The sequence below is a fragment of the Ptychodera flava genome, unplaced genomic scaffold (assembly GCF_041260155.1).
Source record: "Ptychodera flava strain L36383 unplaced genomic scaffold, AS_Pfla_20210202 Scaffold_60__1_contigs__length_796720_pilon, whole genome shotgun sequence".
NCBI lineage: Eukaryota > Metazoa > Hemichordata > Enteropneusta > Ptychoderidae > Ptychodera > Ptychodera flava.
In genome coordinates this window covers 727,059-742,500 of record NW_027248382.1, presented here as the reverse complement: position 1 = coordinate 742,500, position 15,442 = coordinate 727,059, and the positions used below count along the sequence as shown (strand labels likewise).

The 15,442-nt window shown below is 36.4% G+C and overlaps 3 protein-coding genes across 3 annotated transcripts in view; all 3 read left to right on the top strand.

The window, feature by feature from the left end:
• LOC139128605 (protein amalgam-like) overlaps positions 1-705 on the top strand; it is an 8,059-nt gene extending 7,354 nt beyond the window's left edge. The window contains exons 4-5 of the mRNA XM_070694353.1: positions 1-93; positions 535-705. The exon at positions 1-93 is cut by the window's left edge and continues 186 nt beyond it. The gene's annotated coding sequence lies outside the window, so the exon portion shown is untranslated. The remainder of the gene's footprint in view (positions 94-534) is intronic.
• The window catches only part of LOC139128599 (igLON family member 5-like), a 2,409-nt gene extending 154 nt beyond the window's left edge, over positions 1-2,255 (top strand). Inside the window, exons 1-3 of the mRNA XM_070694348.1 lie at positions 1-93; positions 1,335-1,526; positions 2,083-2,255. The exon at positions 1-93 is cut by the window's left edge and continues 154 nt beyond it. Of these exons, the coding sequence (XP_070550449.1) occupies positions 1-93; positions 1,335-1,526; positions 2,083-2,255 (458 nt within the window). The remainder of the gene's footprint in view (positions 94-1,334; positions 1,527-2,082) is intronic.
• On the top strand, positions 721-14,378 carry LOC139128598 (hemicentin-1-like). Its single transcript, XM_070694347.1, has 17 exons — positions 721-801; positions 1,335-1,598; positions 2,083-2,347; positions 2,761-3,021; positions 3,422-3,685; positions 4,332-4,595; positions 5,706-5,975; positions 7,312-7,575; positions 8,233-8,496; positions 8,769-9,014; positions 9,944-10,207; positions 10,534-10,797; positions 11,362-11,665; positions 11,979-12,120; positions 12,439-12,457; positions 13,338-13,414; positions 13,613-14,378. Exons 3-13 carry the CDS (start codon positions 2,284-2,286, stop codon positions 11,373-11,375), a joined length of 2,439 nt encoding a protein of 812 aa, XP_070550448.1. The 5' UTR covers positions 721-801; positions 1,335-1,598; positions 2,083-2,283; the 3' UTR covers positions 11,376-11,665; positions 11,979-12,120; positions 12,439-12,457; positions 13,338-13,414; positions 13,613-14,378.
• The last annotated feature ends 1,064 nt before the right edge of the window (positions 14,379-15,442 follow it).

Below are 15,442 nucleotides of genomic sequence, written 5' to 3'. Positions count from 1 at the left end.
GTGACAATGGGACGTACACTTGTGTGGCTGAAAATATGTACTATGACAATAGCATTGGACGAGGCATCGCTTTATATGACGTCCTTGTACACTGTAAGTGTAATAAAAAGCCTTTTTCTTTTTGTCTTTGACGCCGATAGACAAAGAAACCACGATTTGAACTAATTTTGGATAATTGGATGGTGAAGCAATGTCGGTTTACTCTGCAAATGTAATCCCATCTGCTTTTCTTTTTAAGTTTACACTTGTTTTTATGAGTAATTTGTGATATTGCAACATTCAGCTGTAGGGCACCATCACTTTTGAGAAATTTGAAAAACGTGAAGATCAAGTTATCCCAAATTAGTTCCAATCGTGTTAAGAAATAAAAATACAACATGAAACGACGAAGAAAGAGTATCATTATGTGAACAAGGAAAGGGAAACCCACTGTGGAAAAGATTATTAATGTTGGCATGAGCCACAGTTTAAGGAAGTATTCTTATCTGTTATACACCACTTAAAATGACAAAAGTAAACAATCGAATTTTGCAGATTCGCCGTCAGTACAGATAGAAGACAGCAGTGGCGGGAAAGTGATTGAGGGCGGTGTTTACCTTGCCAGCTGTCACGTTGATGCCAACCCAGAAGGGGATATTGCCTGGACCGATTTCAATGATGACATCATCAGCCATGACCAAAAGCTAATTATCATAAACTCAAAGAGGTCAGAAATCTGAGGATACACGTGTCATGTCAATAACACGTTTTTCAATGGACAAACGGGATATGGAAATTCCTCGATTTTTATGGATGTACAATGTAAGTAACATGACCTATTTTTATATATTCGTCAAAACATAAATAGATGTAAACAAACAAACAAATCAATAGATAGATAAATAATTTAAGATATAATAATTAAAAAATAAATAATAAAATTCATACACATAAATACATAGATAGATAGATAGATAGATAGATAGTTAGATACATACATACATACATACATACATACATACATACATACATACATACATACATACATACATACATACATACATACATACATACATACATACATACATACAATACATACGTACGTACGTACGTACGTACATACATACATACATACATACATGCATGCATGCATGCATGCATGCATGCATGCATACATACATACATACATACATACATACATACATACATACATACATACATACACACACACACACACACACACACCACACACACACACACATACATACAATGTACATACATACTTAACGAATGTATGTGCATACATGCATGTATGCATTTCATACCTTCATGCAATTATTGTCATTTTATTACAGACCCTCCTGGTGTTAGCATTGAAGATAACAGTAACGGCAGAGTTATAGTTGGAGATACGTTTACCGCTGATTGTGTTGCCGACTCTAATCCCGAGGCTGACTACAAATGGACTTTTCCAGACGGAAGACTTTCTACCTCGTCGCAACTTGAGATCCCGTCAGCGCTCAAGAGTGACAGCGGGAACTATACTTGTGAAGTGAACACCACTTTTTGGGACGGAACGCAGGGGAAAGCAAGCACAAGACTTTATTTGGACGTACAATGCAAGTTCATTTTATACAATTGAAATGGCTGATGTGTTTTAGCTTTTAAAGTATATATGTGTCTCGACGTTTTTTTTCTTGTTAAAGGCACTGTTCGCGATCCCTGGGATCACCTTCGTTCTAGTCCGTAAGAGAATTATGGAGATGTGACAGCCTTTTGTTTTCCATTGAAATTGTAATCTGGTGGGTAAATTTTATGAAGAGACCATCTGGTGCCAACACAGGCCTTTAACAACATGTTAGACAGAAAAGGGATGAGTGGGTAATGTACCTGAATATGGAGCTCCACATAAATTGCGATTTTTTTTGAAACACAATAAAACCTGGAGATTTCCCATCCCTAAATACCAGAAAAATTACCAGTATCATGATTAGTTGACATAGTGAACAATATCTGTGGTCATCGAATTAAATCATTGGCTGAGCCATGAGTTAGTTAAATAGCGTAAAGATACTCAGTAATTTCAGTTTATCATTCCGACAGATAAACCTGTGATAACATCAATTAATTACGGACCCATAAGTCCAACTGGTCAAGTTATTGTCAACAGCAGCATTGCTGTCCTCTGTGACGTCATGGAGAGCAACCCTGCAGTGGAGGTCGTGTCGTGGGAGCATAGAGGCGATTGGTTAAATTTTAACATCTGTAACACGTGATGATCACGGGACCTACAACTGTACGGCAATGAATACATTTTGGGATAACACTCCTGGCAGTACAATGTTACAGATGTTTCTCGATGTACAATGTAAGTATTTATAATCCTCCCACGCAACATACATAGATACACAGATACCTACCCAGCATATCTACCCAGTAGACTTACCTACCAGCCTATATCTATGTATACCTACCTACCTATACCTACCGCCTTCATATACAGTCTGCATTAGGATTGCAATGTGCATAAAACTGTTGTAATATGATTTTTTGTTGTTGTTTGTACAAAAGAGACAGAGACATACATATACTCAAATACAACACATACTCATAATTCTACGTATATAATATATGTGAGTATATACTTTCATTATATATATATATATATATATATATATATATATATATATATATATATATATATATATAATACTTTCACGTACACTCACTTAAATGATATACATTGTATATAACTCTAATAGTGCACAATAACCATTTTAGATAACCCGGAAATAGCGTTTTCTGATGTCGACAACTTTGGACTTGAAGGCAGACCTTTCACCAAGCACTGTGAGGTCAGTGGTAATCCCATTGCAAGCAGCGTACAATGGAAATACGGCAATGTAGTGGTTTCCGGAAACGAAACATTGGGGTTGACTCTTCAGAGAAGCCACGAGGGGGAGTACACGTGCTACGCAACGGCTGTGTTTTGGGATGGTACTCGAGGAGTAACTTCTGCCTCTTTCGTCTTGGATGTACAATGTGAGTACACGGGTGTCTGAACGTCCGCCCCTTCTCTCCATCGCTTTCTGTTTCTCATTCGCTTTTTAAATAAATATCTTGTCGATATTCAAGGGTACTACGGAATTCAACTCAAACTGAAAGAATGTTTCTGTTAAATGGATCATGATGAGTAACCTTAGAAATATGATTGGACGCGAGTTTGGAAGGGAATGTTCATGAATGATTACTATTTGACAGCCTCACAACATGGTTTACATACAACAAATACATGGTGTATGAACAAGTGCTCAATCGTCAAAACCGAATAAAGTGAAACAGATAAAGGGGATAGGTCGAAGCGTATGTTGATTATCCCCTGCTCATTTATTTCGAAAAACAAATGCGAACCAGATATTGAGTACTGCTATTCGATTCACAGATTTCCCCATCGTAAATGTTGAGAAGAAAACCGTGACTGTGAAGGAGGGCCAAAGTGCAACTTTAAACTGTGAGATTGATTCAAACCCGGAAGTAGCTTACCATAACTGGACGAGAGGTGGCGCTGTCGTGTCCACAGACTTCAACTATGTCATTGAGCATGTTAAACGAAGCGACGCAGGAGTGTATAGATGTACTGCCAGTAGCGAATTTTACGATGGGACATTGGGAACGGGATACAACGAAACTGAAGTAAATGTGGAGTGTAAGTAAAACAATACCCCACCTTAAAGGTCGTCAAGAACGACATTTTGTTATTTTAACACACTTGGAACTAATTTTGGAGAATGGGATCTTCTAATAGTTCATTTTTTTCAAAGTGTTAGGCAGTCTCCGGGTGAAATTTTCAATATTTTACAAATTACCCGTAAAATGAATTGAGCTGCGGAAAAAAAATAGATAAGCTTAAATTTGCTGGTGATTATACCAACATTTCTACAATACTCTATCAATCCTAAAATTAGTTCTAATGTTGCTATTTGTAGTAGGCAACTATTGTCTTTCAAGAAAGTGTTCTTTCACTTGCGATAGACAACAGAGTCGAAGAAAATCCAGCAGAACCTGTGAGAGCATTTTCAACTAAAAATACGATAATTTTAAAGAATGATTAAGTTTATCTACCTCGGATCTATCAAGATAAAAACATTAATTTGAATGTGATCCCTATACCGATATCACTGTAATGATTGGATGAGAGATTAATGATATTTGGGTGATTGTGCTGTGACACGAACAACAATGTAAACTTTATTTACCATCACTTCAAACCTAGCAGAGCTGTTATTATGACGAGAGAAACTTTAATCAGATATGTATAGCAAAACTTTATTGATATGACCATTGCCTCCCAGATATCCCGGATGTAAGCGTCGAAAAAGCAGACTGGATGAGAAAAGAAGGCGAACAGGTGACTTTCACTTGCACAGTTGATTCAAACCCGGAAGTAACATTCCACAACTGGACGAAAGATGGCGCTGTCGTGTCCACAGACCTGAGCCATGCCATCGCAAACGTCCAACGACAGAATGCCGGCACATACCAATGCATCGCTGGCAATGTGTTCTATGATGGAACGACAGGCACAGGATCGAGTGCCACTGAACTCACTGTTCAATGTATGTATACTGGAGAGAGAGAGAGAGAGAGAGAGAGAGAGAGAGAGAGAGAGAGAGAGAGAGAGAGAGAGAGTTGGTAAGAAGGTTGGTAGGTAGGTAGGTAGGTGGGAAGTTAAATAAATAGATAGATAAAATATGTTATGCTATAATGCTATTTCTTCTTGGTGCCTTGAGATTTTCAGCTGTAGTAATTCATGGTGATATTACAACAGCAGTTTTCCTTACTTAAAGCGTGTTTCGAAATTGGTGTTATTCGTTCAGAATGATGACCCACAAATCAACGAGACAATCATGGTGTATGATTATCTCAACATGCTTTTCTCAAATAATGTGCACGAGGTTCTTGTAGAAGAATCGAGTATTCAGCTAACGTGTATGTGAACTGGAATTTCGAAAGCAAATGTATGAAATGAGAACCTTGGGACGGAGAATACGGAGCTTATTCTGTCCCCGTGGTTTAACGATAGTTTACATGATTTTTATGTCTCTTAGATAAATGTAGCCAGTGGCAAGTATGCTGTAGGTTAGGTTTTATGATAAATTATAATACCATTTTCGCGCTTGCGAAGGTATTTATGGTCGACATATCCTTACTACTACTACTGTAATATTATCACATTGGTTAAAAAGAGACAAAAACAGACTGAGTGTATCTTCAACGAAGTCACCAAAGCCATGTGTAAAAACGATAAGGGTTGGGAATTTAAATCTTAATCCATAATTAATAACAATTGTGCTAGCCAAACCATGGTAGAGAAAGGGTCAACCATTATGCTGTTTTTTTTTATTATGGATTACTAAGTATCTCGCGGTAAGACAAAATTAGATGACTACAATCATAAGGAATGTGAATTTTGATCTTCAGGAGCCCACCTCTGGAGTTTACATTCACATATATATATATAATTTACATATGGTATAAATGTAATGTTTTCGGTGAAAACAGTGGCAAAACAGAATGGCAGATGGAGGTAAAAAGAACATCTCGGAGAGACAATAAATAAGTTTTAGATTGATGGTGCTGTGGGAACATATTGGATGTAACGATGCCACGCACGACGTACAAATAGTTTATAATGACAATTGTATAATCGATATTTTGATTGACAGATTTCCCAGACGTAGAGGTTGACAAGAAAACTGTGACATTGAAGGAAGGGGAAGATGCAGCTCTAAATTGCGAAGTCGATTCTAAGCCGGAAGTAACTTACCACAACTGGACGTACATGTATGGTGGCGCCGTCTTATCCACAAACTTAAGTCTTGTTATTGAAAATGTCCAACGACACAATGCCGGAATCTATGTGTGCATCGCTGGTAATGTGTTTTATGATGGGTCGCCAGGAACTGGATACAATGAAACCGAACTCATCGTTGAATGTGAGTCTAAAAATGCGAAACCCATCGCACCAATCTGTAAAATATGAATAACGTTTATCAGCGACAAGTTAAATGAACTTGCTCTTAGTGCTGAGCTGAGACTGAATGGTGTTGTGTAATCTTGTGTCATTAAAATCAGTCATTATGCATAAAACGTTAGCAAAATTGAAACAAAATGATACAGCAATTTGCAGGTTTCTTAAACCCCTAAGATGAATATTGGTTGCCTGAATTTAACTGTGATCTTGATGATTATTTCAGTTCATGCATATATGGCAAATCGCGCCAAATAAACTGGCCACGCAGTAATTATATTTAACAGTAAATGCATTGAACAATAGACTGCTTTCAATGCCTTAAACCACTCCTATACTGTTTGAGTCTATCGAATGTAAATGCTGAAAAAGTTGAAGATATCAGTTGCTGTAAATTATGTGTAATATGATCTACAGGTTCTGTCATAGACATGTTAAGGCCATCTTAAACATGTAAAGTGAACAGACAATACAGTGTACAAAGAGTCTAAATTGTGCTGAGGGGAGTGTTGATTTCACTAATAGTTGTTTAATTGATAATATTCTATCCGCAGACTCTCCGAAGTCAAGGTTGACAGGACAACTCTGAAGGTAAAGGAAGGTGAAAATATAACCTTGAGCTGCGAAATTGATTCCCACCCTGGAGCAGCTTACCATAACTGGACGAAAGGTGGCGTTGTCGTGTCCTCAGACCTCAGCCACGTGATTAATGTTGTTCAACGAAGTGACGCTGGAGTTTATATGTGCATCGCTGGTACTGAGTTTTACGATGGGTCCGTGGGAACGGGTTATAACACAACTGAATTAAATGTTCAATGTAAGTTTAAAAACGTCCATGTAGAAATCTGAAATGAATTTATTGTATTAATGTTTAGGTTTTCCATCCTATTCTCAAAGGTGGGAATATTTTCTTGCGCAAAAGAGGTCAACCCTACTGTCGATATTTTCGGTTTTCCTTTCTTTAATTTTTCATTGATATCGAGCTTCTTATAACAGAAAATGTAAGCCATTTTACAATTGCATGACGAACACTTTGGATCTGGAACACATGTTTCAGTTGTGTCGCCACTTTTATGATGATCTATGATAGAGAAATGAATTAATTATGGCGTTCGGGAAATCCTAGCCCTCATGAACCGAAAAAAAAAACATTACAAGTAATACATTTTTATATCTCTTTACTAATAGGCAATACGATGACATGAACCCAATTGTGTATTTGGTAACTTAAGAAAGTAACATTAAAAACTTGAAAAATTAGTTCAAAATTATAGATAATAATTCCAAATGATATTTTTCAGACATCCCGGACGTAATGGTTGACAAGAAAACTGTGACAGTGAAGGAGGGAGAGAATGTAACATTTTATTGTGAAATCGACTCTAACCCGGATGTAACTTACCAAAACTGGACCAAAGGTGGCGTTGTCGTGTCCACGGAACTAAACCATAGGATTCAGAATGTCCAACGACAAGACGCCGGGGAGTACATGTGCATCGCTGGAACTACCTTCTATGACGGAACGATGGGAACAGGACATGATAAAACAGCACTGTATGTGCAGTGTAAGTATGGAAATAGTGTTTACAAGTGTGTAACATAAACATTGAATAGAGTAAAAGTGTGCTAGTGTTATTGAACAAAGTCCATAAAGGCGACTTTCAGTGTGGATATGTTTATTCTCTGTATACAGTTTCATAAACAAGCTTCTATGTACAACGGTTATCATAAAACTCAAAATTAAAGATTAAACATAGAGAAAGATGATGACTATAGGATTTGCGCATCTATTTCGCTATGTATCTGAGGTGAATGTCAACCTGATGGCTTTAACTCTAAAGGAACACTAAATTACAACCCATGACTCGGAAACCGTTTTCTAAACCACCCATTATGTACCATGGATGGATAATTATGGTGATGTATTTTGTGAACAATTCTCGAAGTAAGATATACAAGTAAGGAGTTGGTCCTGTATCGAATCCTTTAATACTTAGTATGATAATTACACTAGGAAGTCACAAACATAGTGTAAAAAACCCAAATATAATGTACGTAAATTACGATTATTGGGAAAATGAATTTCGATGTACAGATTTTTCAAGGAAGCAGATACTGACGTCATAGTAAATATGCACAATGTGCTTATTGTGTTGTTTGAGAAAGTATACGTATTTATGAAGGAAACTTGTCTTTTCTGTATACTGGTTTTTGAATCGCAGACATTCCCGAGATAATGGTTGACAAGCAGATTGTTACAGTGAAAGAAGGTGAAAATGTAATCTTGAATTGCGAAATCGATTCAAATCCTGAAGTAACTTACCAGAATTGGACGAAAGATGGCGCTGTCGTGTCGACAGACCTTAGCCATACGGTAAACAATGTTCAACGAAATGATGCTGGAGCTTACGTGTGTATCGCTGGTGTTGATTTTTACGATGGCACATCAGCAACAGCAGACGATGAAACCATAGTAAATGTTCAATGTAAGTTCCAAAAACATTCCTTTACAATGCTGCAAAAGGAATAATGTATCAGGCGCGGCATTTCTTCAAAAACAAACAATAATAACTCGAGACTCTTTCGTTTATCTACATGAATTAGAAGATATGTCCCGAACAAGAAAAACACAAACAAGTATGGCGCCTAAAATGCTACACCGGGGGTATATTGAGCGTAAACAAGATACTGTATCAGTTGTATCATATGTTTAATGTGAATATTGTTTCGATGGTTCGCAGATTTCCCGGATGAAAAGTTCAAAAGGCAACTCTGACAGTGAAGGAAGGTGAAAGAGCCACCTTTATCTGCAATATTGATTCAAACCCGGAAGTGACTTACCACAACTGGACTAATGGTGGCGTTGTCTTGTCGACACATCTAAGCCATACTATTGAAAAGACGGAACGACTTGATAGCGGGGTCTATGTCTGTGTTGCCGGTAACGTGTTATACGATGGAACACTTGGAACAGGATACAGTGAAACTGAACTCAATGTCGAATGTAAGTCCGAATCTGCCCGTTTACAAATGGGTACATTAAATATAATCATTTAGTTGGGTAAGATGAAGTTTCTGGAAACCCTTCACATTTGAAGGAAGCACAGATGAAAACAGATATGAGATTGACCTGGTATAAGTGTAAAAGGAAGATAAAAATATCCCTTGAGAGTTGAACATACCTCAAATTCTTTAAAAAACTGTTTATTTTGTTCCTTGACTGAAAGGAGGGAATTTAATGTGATGACTGTAAGTTGGATAATAGTCGAATACTTTACGAGTAATTATCAGATACACTCTTTTTCCGAAAACAACACCAAACTGAGTACGCTAATAGCGGCGCAACTGTAGTAAATACACTTGTTAAAACACTACATGTTCACAGGGCACAACGTCTAATTTGTGTGTTGGTAAAGACAAACGATCAATTTAAATAGCTGTGATAGCCATCAAGAGTAAATCAAATTGGAGGATGGATGGTGAAGTAATGTCGATTTAATCTACAAATGTTATCTCGTCTGCTTTTCTTTTTATATTACACACTTTTGTTTTTGAGTAATTTGCGATATTGCAACATTCAGCTATATGGCACCTAACACTTTTGAGAAATTTGCAAAATATGAAAATCCAATTATCCCAAATTAGTTCCAATCGTGTTCATATTGGTTAGTGATAGTCTCTTAGTTACCGACTAGGTGGTGGTCACAGGGATTTATGTAGACTCTTTTTCAGGCAAAATTAATGTATATAATAAAGTTCAAATAAAAAAGTAATTAGTTGACAGGTTTCTGATCTGACTTTAAGCCGAATTTTTAGATGTTTTATCTTTCATCTTTAGGTGATATTTATCAATTAAATGGTTTCACTGATGTTTTCATTATCACATTTTGATAAAGTCTAAAAGGAGATACACCATATTTGTGCTAATTTCAGATAATCCAGAGGTAACCATTGATAACCGAAACTCCACCATCAAAGAAGGCGAATTGTTCACATTTACTTGCAACGTCGTCTCAAACCCGGAAGTAAACTACCACAACTGGACTAAAGATGGCGCTGTCATCTCCACGGACCTGAGCCACAGTGTTAGCAATGCCACTAGGCGTGACGCTGGTCTCTACACATGCATTGCTGGTAATGTCTTTCATGACGGTTCGATTGGCATGGCATACGACACTGCAGAACTGACTGTCCAATGTAAGTATAACCTCAAATCACGTCTTCTTTTCAGAATTGTTGGTACTCCTATCGTTTATATGTCACTGTGACATTTTATTGACAAAATGGTCCGAGTCGTCAATGTCCATCACCTATCAATATATATTCAGGCGTCCACCCATGCGATCATCTATCCGTTAAACTGCATTCACAGTACCTACATTTAAGCTACATATATTTAGATCTACTATCAATCGATCTAGCTGTGAATCTACGTTTTGCAAGATATTATATAAAATTATTACGCTTTGCTGTAAACAAAAACCTCTCAAATCGCAATTCTAAACTGTTTGTTTTGCTTCTAGACGGCCCTGATGTGAAAACAAATGGCTCCGTCATTGTCGTCATGGAGGGTGAAAGTGCATTTCTGGATTGTGCCATCGATGCCAATCCCTTAGCTGAGAGCTACAATTGGACTAAAGGTGACATCCTAGTGTCATCGAATCTTACTCATACTATAGAGAGAACCAACCGCGATGATGCCGGTGTATATGAATGCAGGGCTAGTAATACGCTATACGATGGAACAATGGCGACTGGAAATGACACTGTGTTACTCGTTGTTGAATGTTAGTTCACTGTTTCATTTATATTAAGATATGTATAATTAATGCATTTTGTAAATATAGTATAGATTTGTCAATACCAGTGAAATTTGTGACGTCATACCCTCAGATTATTACTGATCATGTATCCGATTTTTCATCATTGTTACCCAATATGGTTTCTAAATCTACAAATTTACTGGAATTTCCAAATCTATAAATTGATAGCAATAATGTACCCCCTCCCGACCGATAATGGAATAAAGTAAACTACGAACTCCATAATGTACTTAGCTCCGTCCCTACATTATGTTGAGCAAAGTTTGCTTTCTTCAATATAAGCCGGAAGGTTAAACATTATTGCTTAAATAATACTTACCGGGCAATTAAATTACTCAGTTACAATAATAATATCAACAACACGATACTTTTTAAAATATTTCCAACACACAAATAGTTTTAATATCTCGTAGGTGTATATTTTTATTAATCAATTAATTGATTGATTAATTAATATAATAATATTTATTTACCTATTATATTTAGAAAAAAAGATGCATATTCTTTTTGTATGATTTCACAACGTAGATCACCAGTCGTAAGAATTGAAGGACCATCGGGACCCGTTGCCGAGAATGATTTCATCACGATACGTTGCACGGTAGAAGATGGAATCCCTGATCCGTACAAGATATCTCTGTATTTGTCCAACGTTACCGGTGTCTTCGAGGTTGATTGGACTGAAGATCACAGCGGAGTGACAAATCACGCATTTGACATCGTTGACATCAAAAGATGGCTGCTGGTAGCTACTACTGTGTTGCCTGGTCGTCGTTCAACGACAGCAAAGACTACGATGGACGAAGTGACACAATTGACATCACTGTGAACTGTAAGTATACACAGAAGAAAATTACTTTCCCTGCGAGTTGGAAAAAAAGGATTGCTCAAGCAAACTTTTGTACCTGTCAATTTTCTCATAATGTATCGACACTTGGTTCCCTATCTCCCATATGTTTGAATGATGCCTAATTACTTTTAGTGAATGTTACTTGTTCTATGGTGTGCATCTTTTCTTCGAAGAGCTCATTCATTCCAGTGTTGGTTTGACAACCACCATTGGAGTATTCATCCTTGTGCCGTTTTTGTTGCACCAATTTCTAACATTGCTACTTCCCGTGGCGTCTGCTTCTTCGTTACAACAGATAAGGACGACCCCGCTGCCAATGTGACTGTCATCATCGTTATCGTTGTTGGGATTCTAATTCTTATCATTATATTCGTCGCTATCATCCGCAAAAGCAAATAAACGGAGAAAACGAGAAAAATACAAACTCAAGCAAAGTGGTACGTACAAAAATTCCACGATTGTAAATTATTGTATATTAGTGTTAAGTAAACGCATGGAAATATATGTAAAAATGTCATTTTAACTTATTTTGTTCAAAAACTATTCAACATGTCTGTTTCAGAAGGCGAAATATATCATATTAATAGAGATAAAGAGAGAGAGAGAGAGAGAGAGAGAGAGAGAGAGAGAGAGAGAGAGAGAGAGAGAGAGAGACAGAGAGAGAGAGAGAGAGACAGAGAGACAGAGAGACAGAGAGAGAGAGGCGTACACTTTGTCAAACTCGAATGACTTGCGGATCTTTACATTTTTTTCAGCCTCCGGTATTAACGGCAGGTAAGATTGTGTATCTCTATTCTATTAATGATATACCATTGATAGTATTTGCGGTTTTAAATTTGTCTTCATTTTCTCTTTGTCTTTGTTTTCATTTGCATGTGCTTAGCAATAAATCAAGCATAAATGAATAAAGTCTATTTAGAGTATTGGGTTTAGAACTGTATGGATGCTTTTAACACGATTGAAACTAATTTGGGAGAATATGATCTTTCAATTGTTCAAATTTACCAAAAGGTTTAGGTGCCCTATAGCTGAAAGTTGCAATATTACAAGTTATCCATAAAAACAAGTGACTCTACAATTTAAGCTAATCTTTTTTTTATAATTTGCAATTCAGAAAGTAGATTAGCTTAAATTTGCTGATTAAAAATAATTTATACAACATTCCTTTCTCCCATTTTTTTAATTGTGTTAGTTCGTAAAACCTGGAGACTATATTGACAACACTTGTAGACTTGACTTTTTTCCGTTCGAAAATGGATGTGTCTTTCTCCTCCTTCAAAGTTAAACAGTAATGTTTATGTACCGACATCAAGTCTTGCAACCGGAGTGCATGTTTAAGAATTATTTTAATGGAAATGCATTTCAATTTAGTTGTAAACAACTAAATATTGCACGTTCCTTGCATACATTATTGTTAATGTGAATTCTTGAGCATTAGGGTTTATTCGACAGGCTTCAATTCACAGACAGACCGAGAAAAATCTACAGAGCATTGACTCTAAGTTTGTACGACCTTGCCTACGATTGCATATTTCTGCACCTTTAGGCTCTCAATGACATCATTTAAGTTTTCCTCCTTTTTGTCTGTATTCTCATTTTATGCTAAGGATACAATGTCAATGAAAGCTTAATGCGTAATAACTTATCCTTACAGTGGTAAAGACAAAAATGAGCTTGATATGAATAACTTGGAGATGGACAGGACACCGCCCGATGGATATGTGACTCAAGGTATTTTGCAAACACGTTACCTTATACTAACACTTCTCTTTCTACATTATTCATTGCCATTTTCCTTTAAGAACGTCTTGGAAATTAACATCGAAGCTGATCTATGCCATGTGCAGAAATGAATACTTATTTGGCATATATTTCTTCCAGCATTGCCCAAACTTTAATTATTATTCATATCAATTTTCTTTTGGACAGAAAATATATACCAGTGATGCTGTGAATTCTTCGGTGCAAAGTTCAAGTTGGAAGAGGAACGAGATGAATTCAATGCGTTGATCTCCGTTGATCTAAGTCTGAATGCTAATAAAATACTCACGGCCTCCATTACTGCCATGAAATGTACTAAAAGGACTGAAAACACCGTAATTTTACACGGATAAACGTATCCCCTGCTTTGGTTTAATGAACTGATAATATTATATCAATATTGCATAACAAACATGGTTCTAGATATCAAATGAATTATGGTTTCACTAATTTAGTGTTTATTTTATCTTGATATATTATTCAACCAAAAATATATTAATTTCATATACACGGGTGTATGCTTCCCAAGTTACGACGAACAAACAATTTTTGAACTAATATGATTTTAATGTTAAACATGGGGAGAGAGAGAGAGAGAGAGAGAGAGAGAGAGAGAGAGAGAGAGAGAGAGAGAGAGAGAGAGAGAAGGATTTATATGTAATGTAGATATGTAGATCACAATGTGTTGTATTACATGATTGTGTCTATTTACACAGATAGAGCATTGTCATGACATCAACAAGCCATTACATTATGAGTCTTTATGATTCGTATATGCTGTGAAATATTTAATCGAGTCAGTGTTTTTGCACTGCCTTATGGACGCATTTGCAAATAACGTCAGCTGAATTGGCGATTTTTTCTGTTTTGTTGTTTTGTTTTGTTTTGTTTTGTTTTGTTTCTAATAAAATAAGAATCTCTATTTGTTTTACATATATTCTGTTTGTGCGATTCATTCTATTACTTTCGTTACGTTATAAAAACACGACTGGAACTAATTTTGGACAATTGGATCTTCCTATTTTTTCACATTTCTCTAATATGTTACGTTCCCTATAGCTCAATGTTAATGTTGCAATATTACAAATTACTCATAAAAGCAAGTGTTTAACTTAAACAGAAAAGCAGATGAGCTTACATTTGCAGGTAAAACAGACATTACTTCATCATCCGATCATCGCATATAGTTCCAATCGTGTTTACATTTATTTTACCTTGCTCGAGGCCTGGAATTAAGCTGTTTTTCTGTACGAGAGGGAGACCTAAATTTATTTTAAATTCATTTAAGACTTTATTCGATCTTTGGAAACGTTTAAAGTCCATGAATGCAAGGCAATTGACAGATACTTTGACTCCCTTAACGACGGAACATGCTTTGAAGGTTGGGGTAATCCTTTTCCGTTTAATAGTGATGCATTTGTGCATCGATTAGTATATGCCTTTGCCAGTCTTAGAGGCAATACTTAACTCCTTGATCGATCAAAGTTTACTTTCAGAACTGTTCAAATTCCATTGCAATGTCAAGGCACCCTTGTCTAGTGCCCAGAGACAGAGACAATCACTGTTCACTCCTACACGCCACAAGTGCAAGTTCATTGTCTCATAGTGCACAAATTTATGATACTTCTAATTCCGAAATATATAGGGTCGTAATGAATTTATCTTCCTTTTATTAGGATTCAGCAGGTCACATCTTCAATATTTAACATTGATCTTTTTTCCATATCGCTCAGTAATATATCAGAGACTTCCATTGTTGAATATGCGTTCTTAGGAAGGACTACTGAATGGTCATGACCATTAATTCATTTTCGCGATGGTTTCGTTTATCGTGTCTAAAACTGGGGTCGAATATATGCATGGTCACCCATTCATTCATTATCTTTCAACATGTCAAACACAATATGAGTAGTATCTCGCATCAAACAAAAACTAATGAAAAATGGCCAACTTTGTACCCTTAACGGTATGTACAGAATACCATACAAATCTATAAAA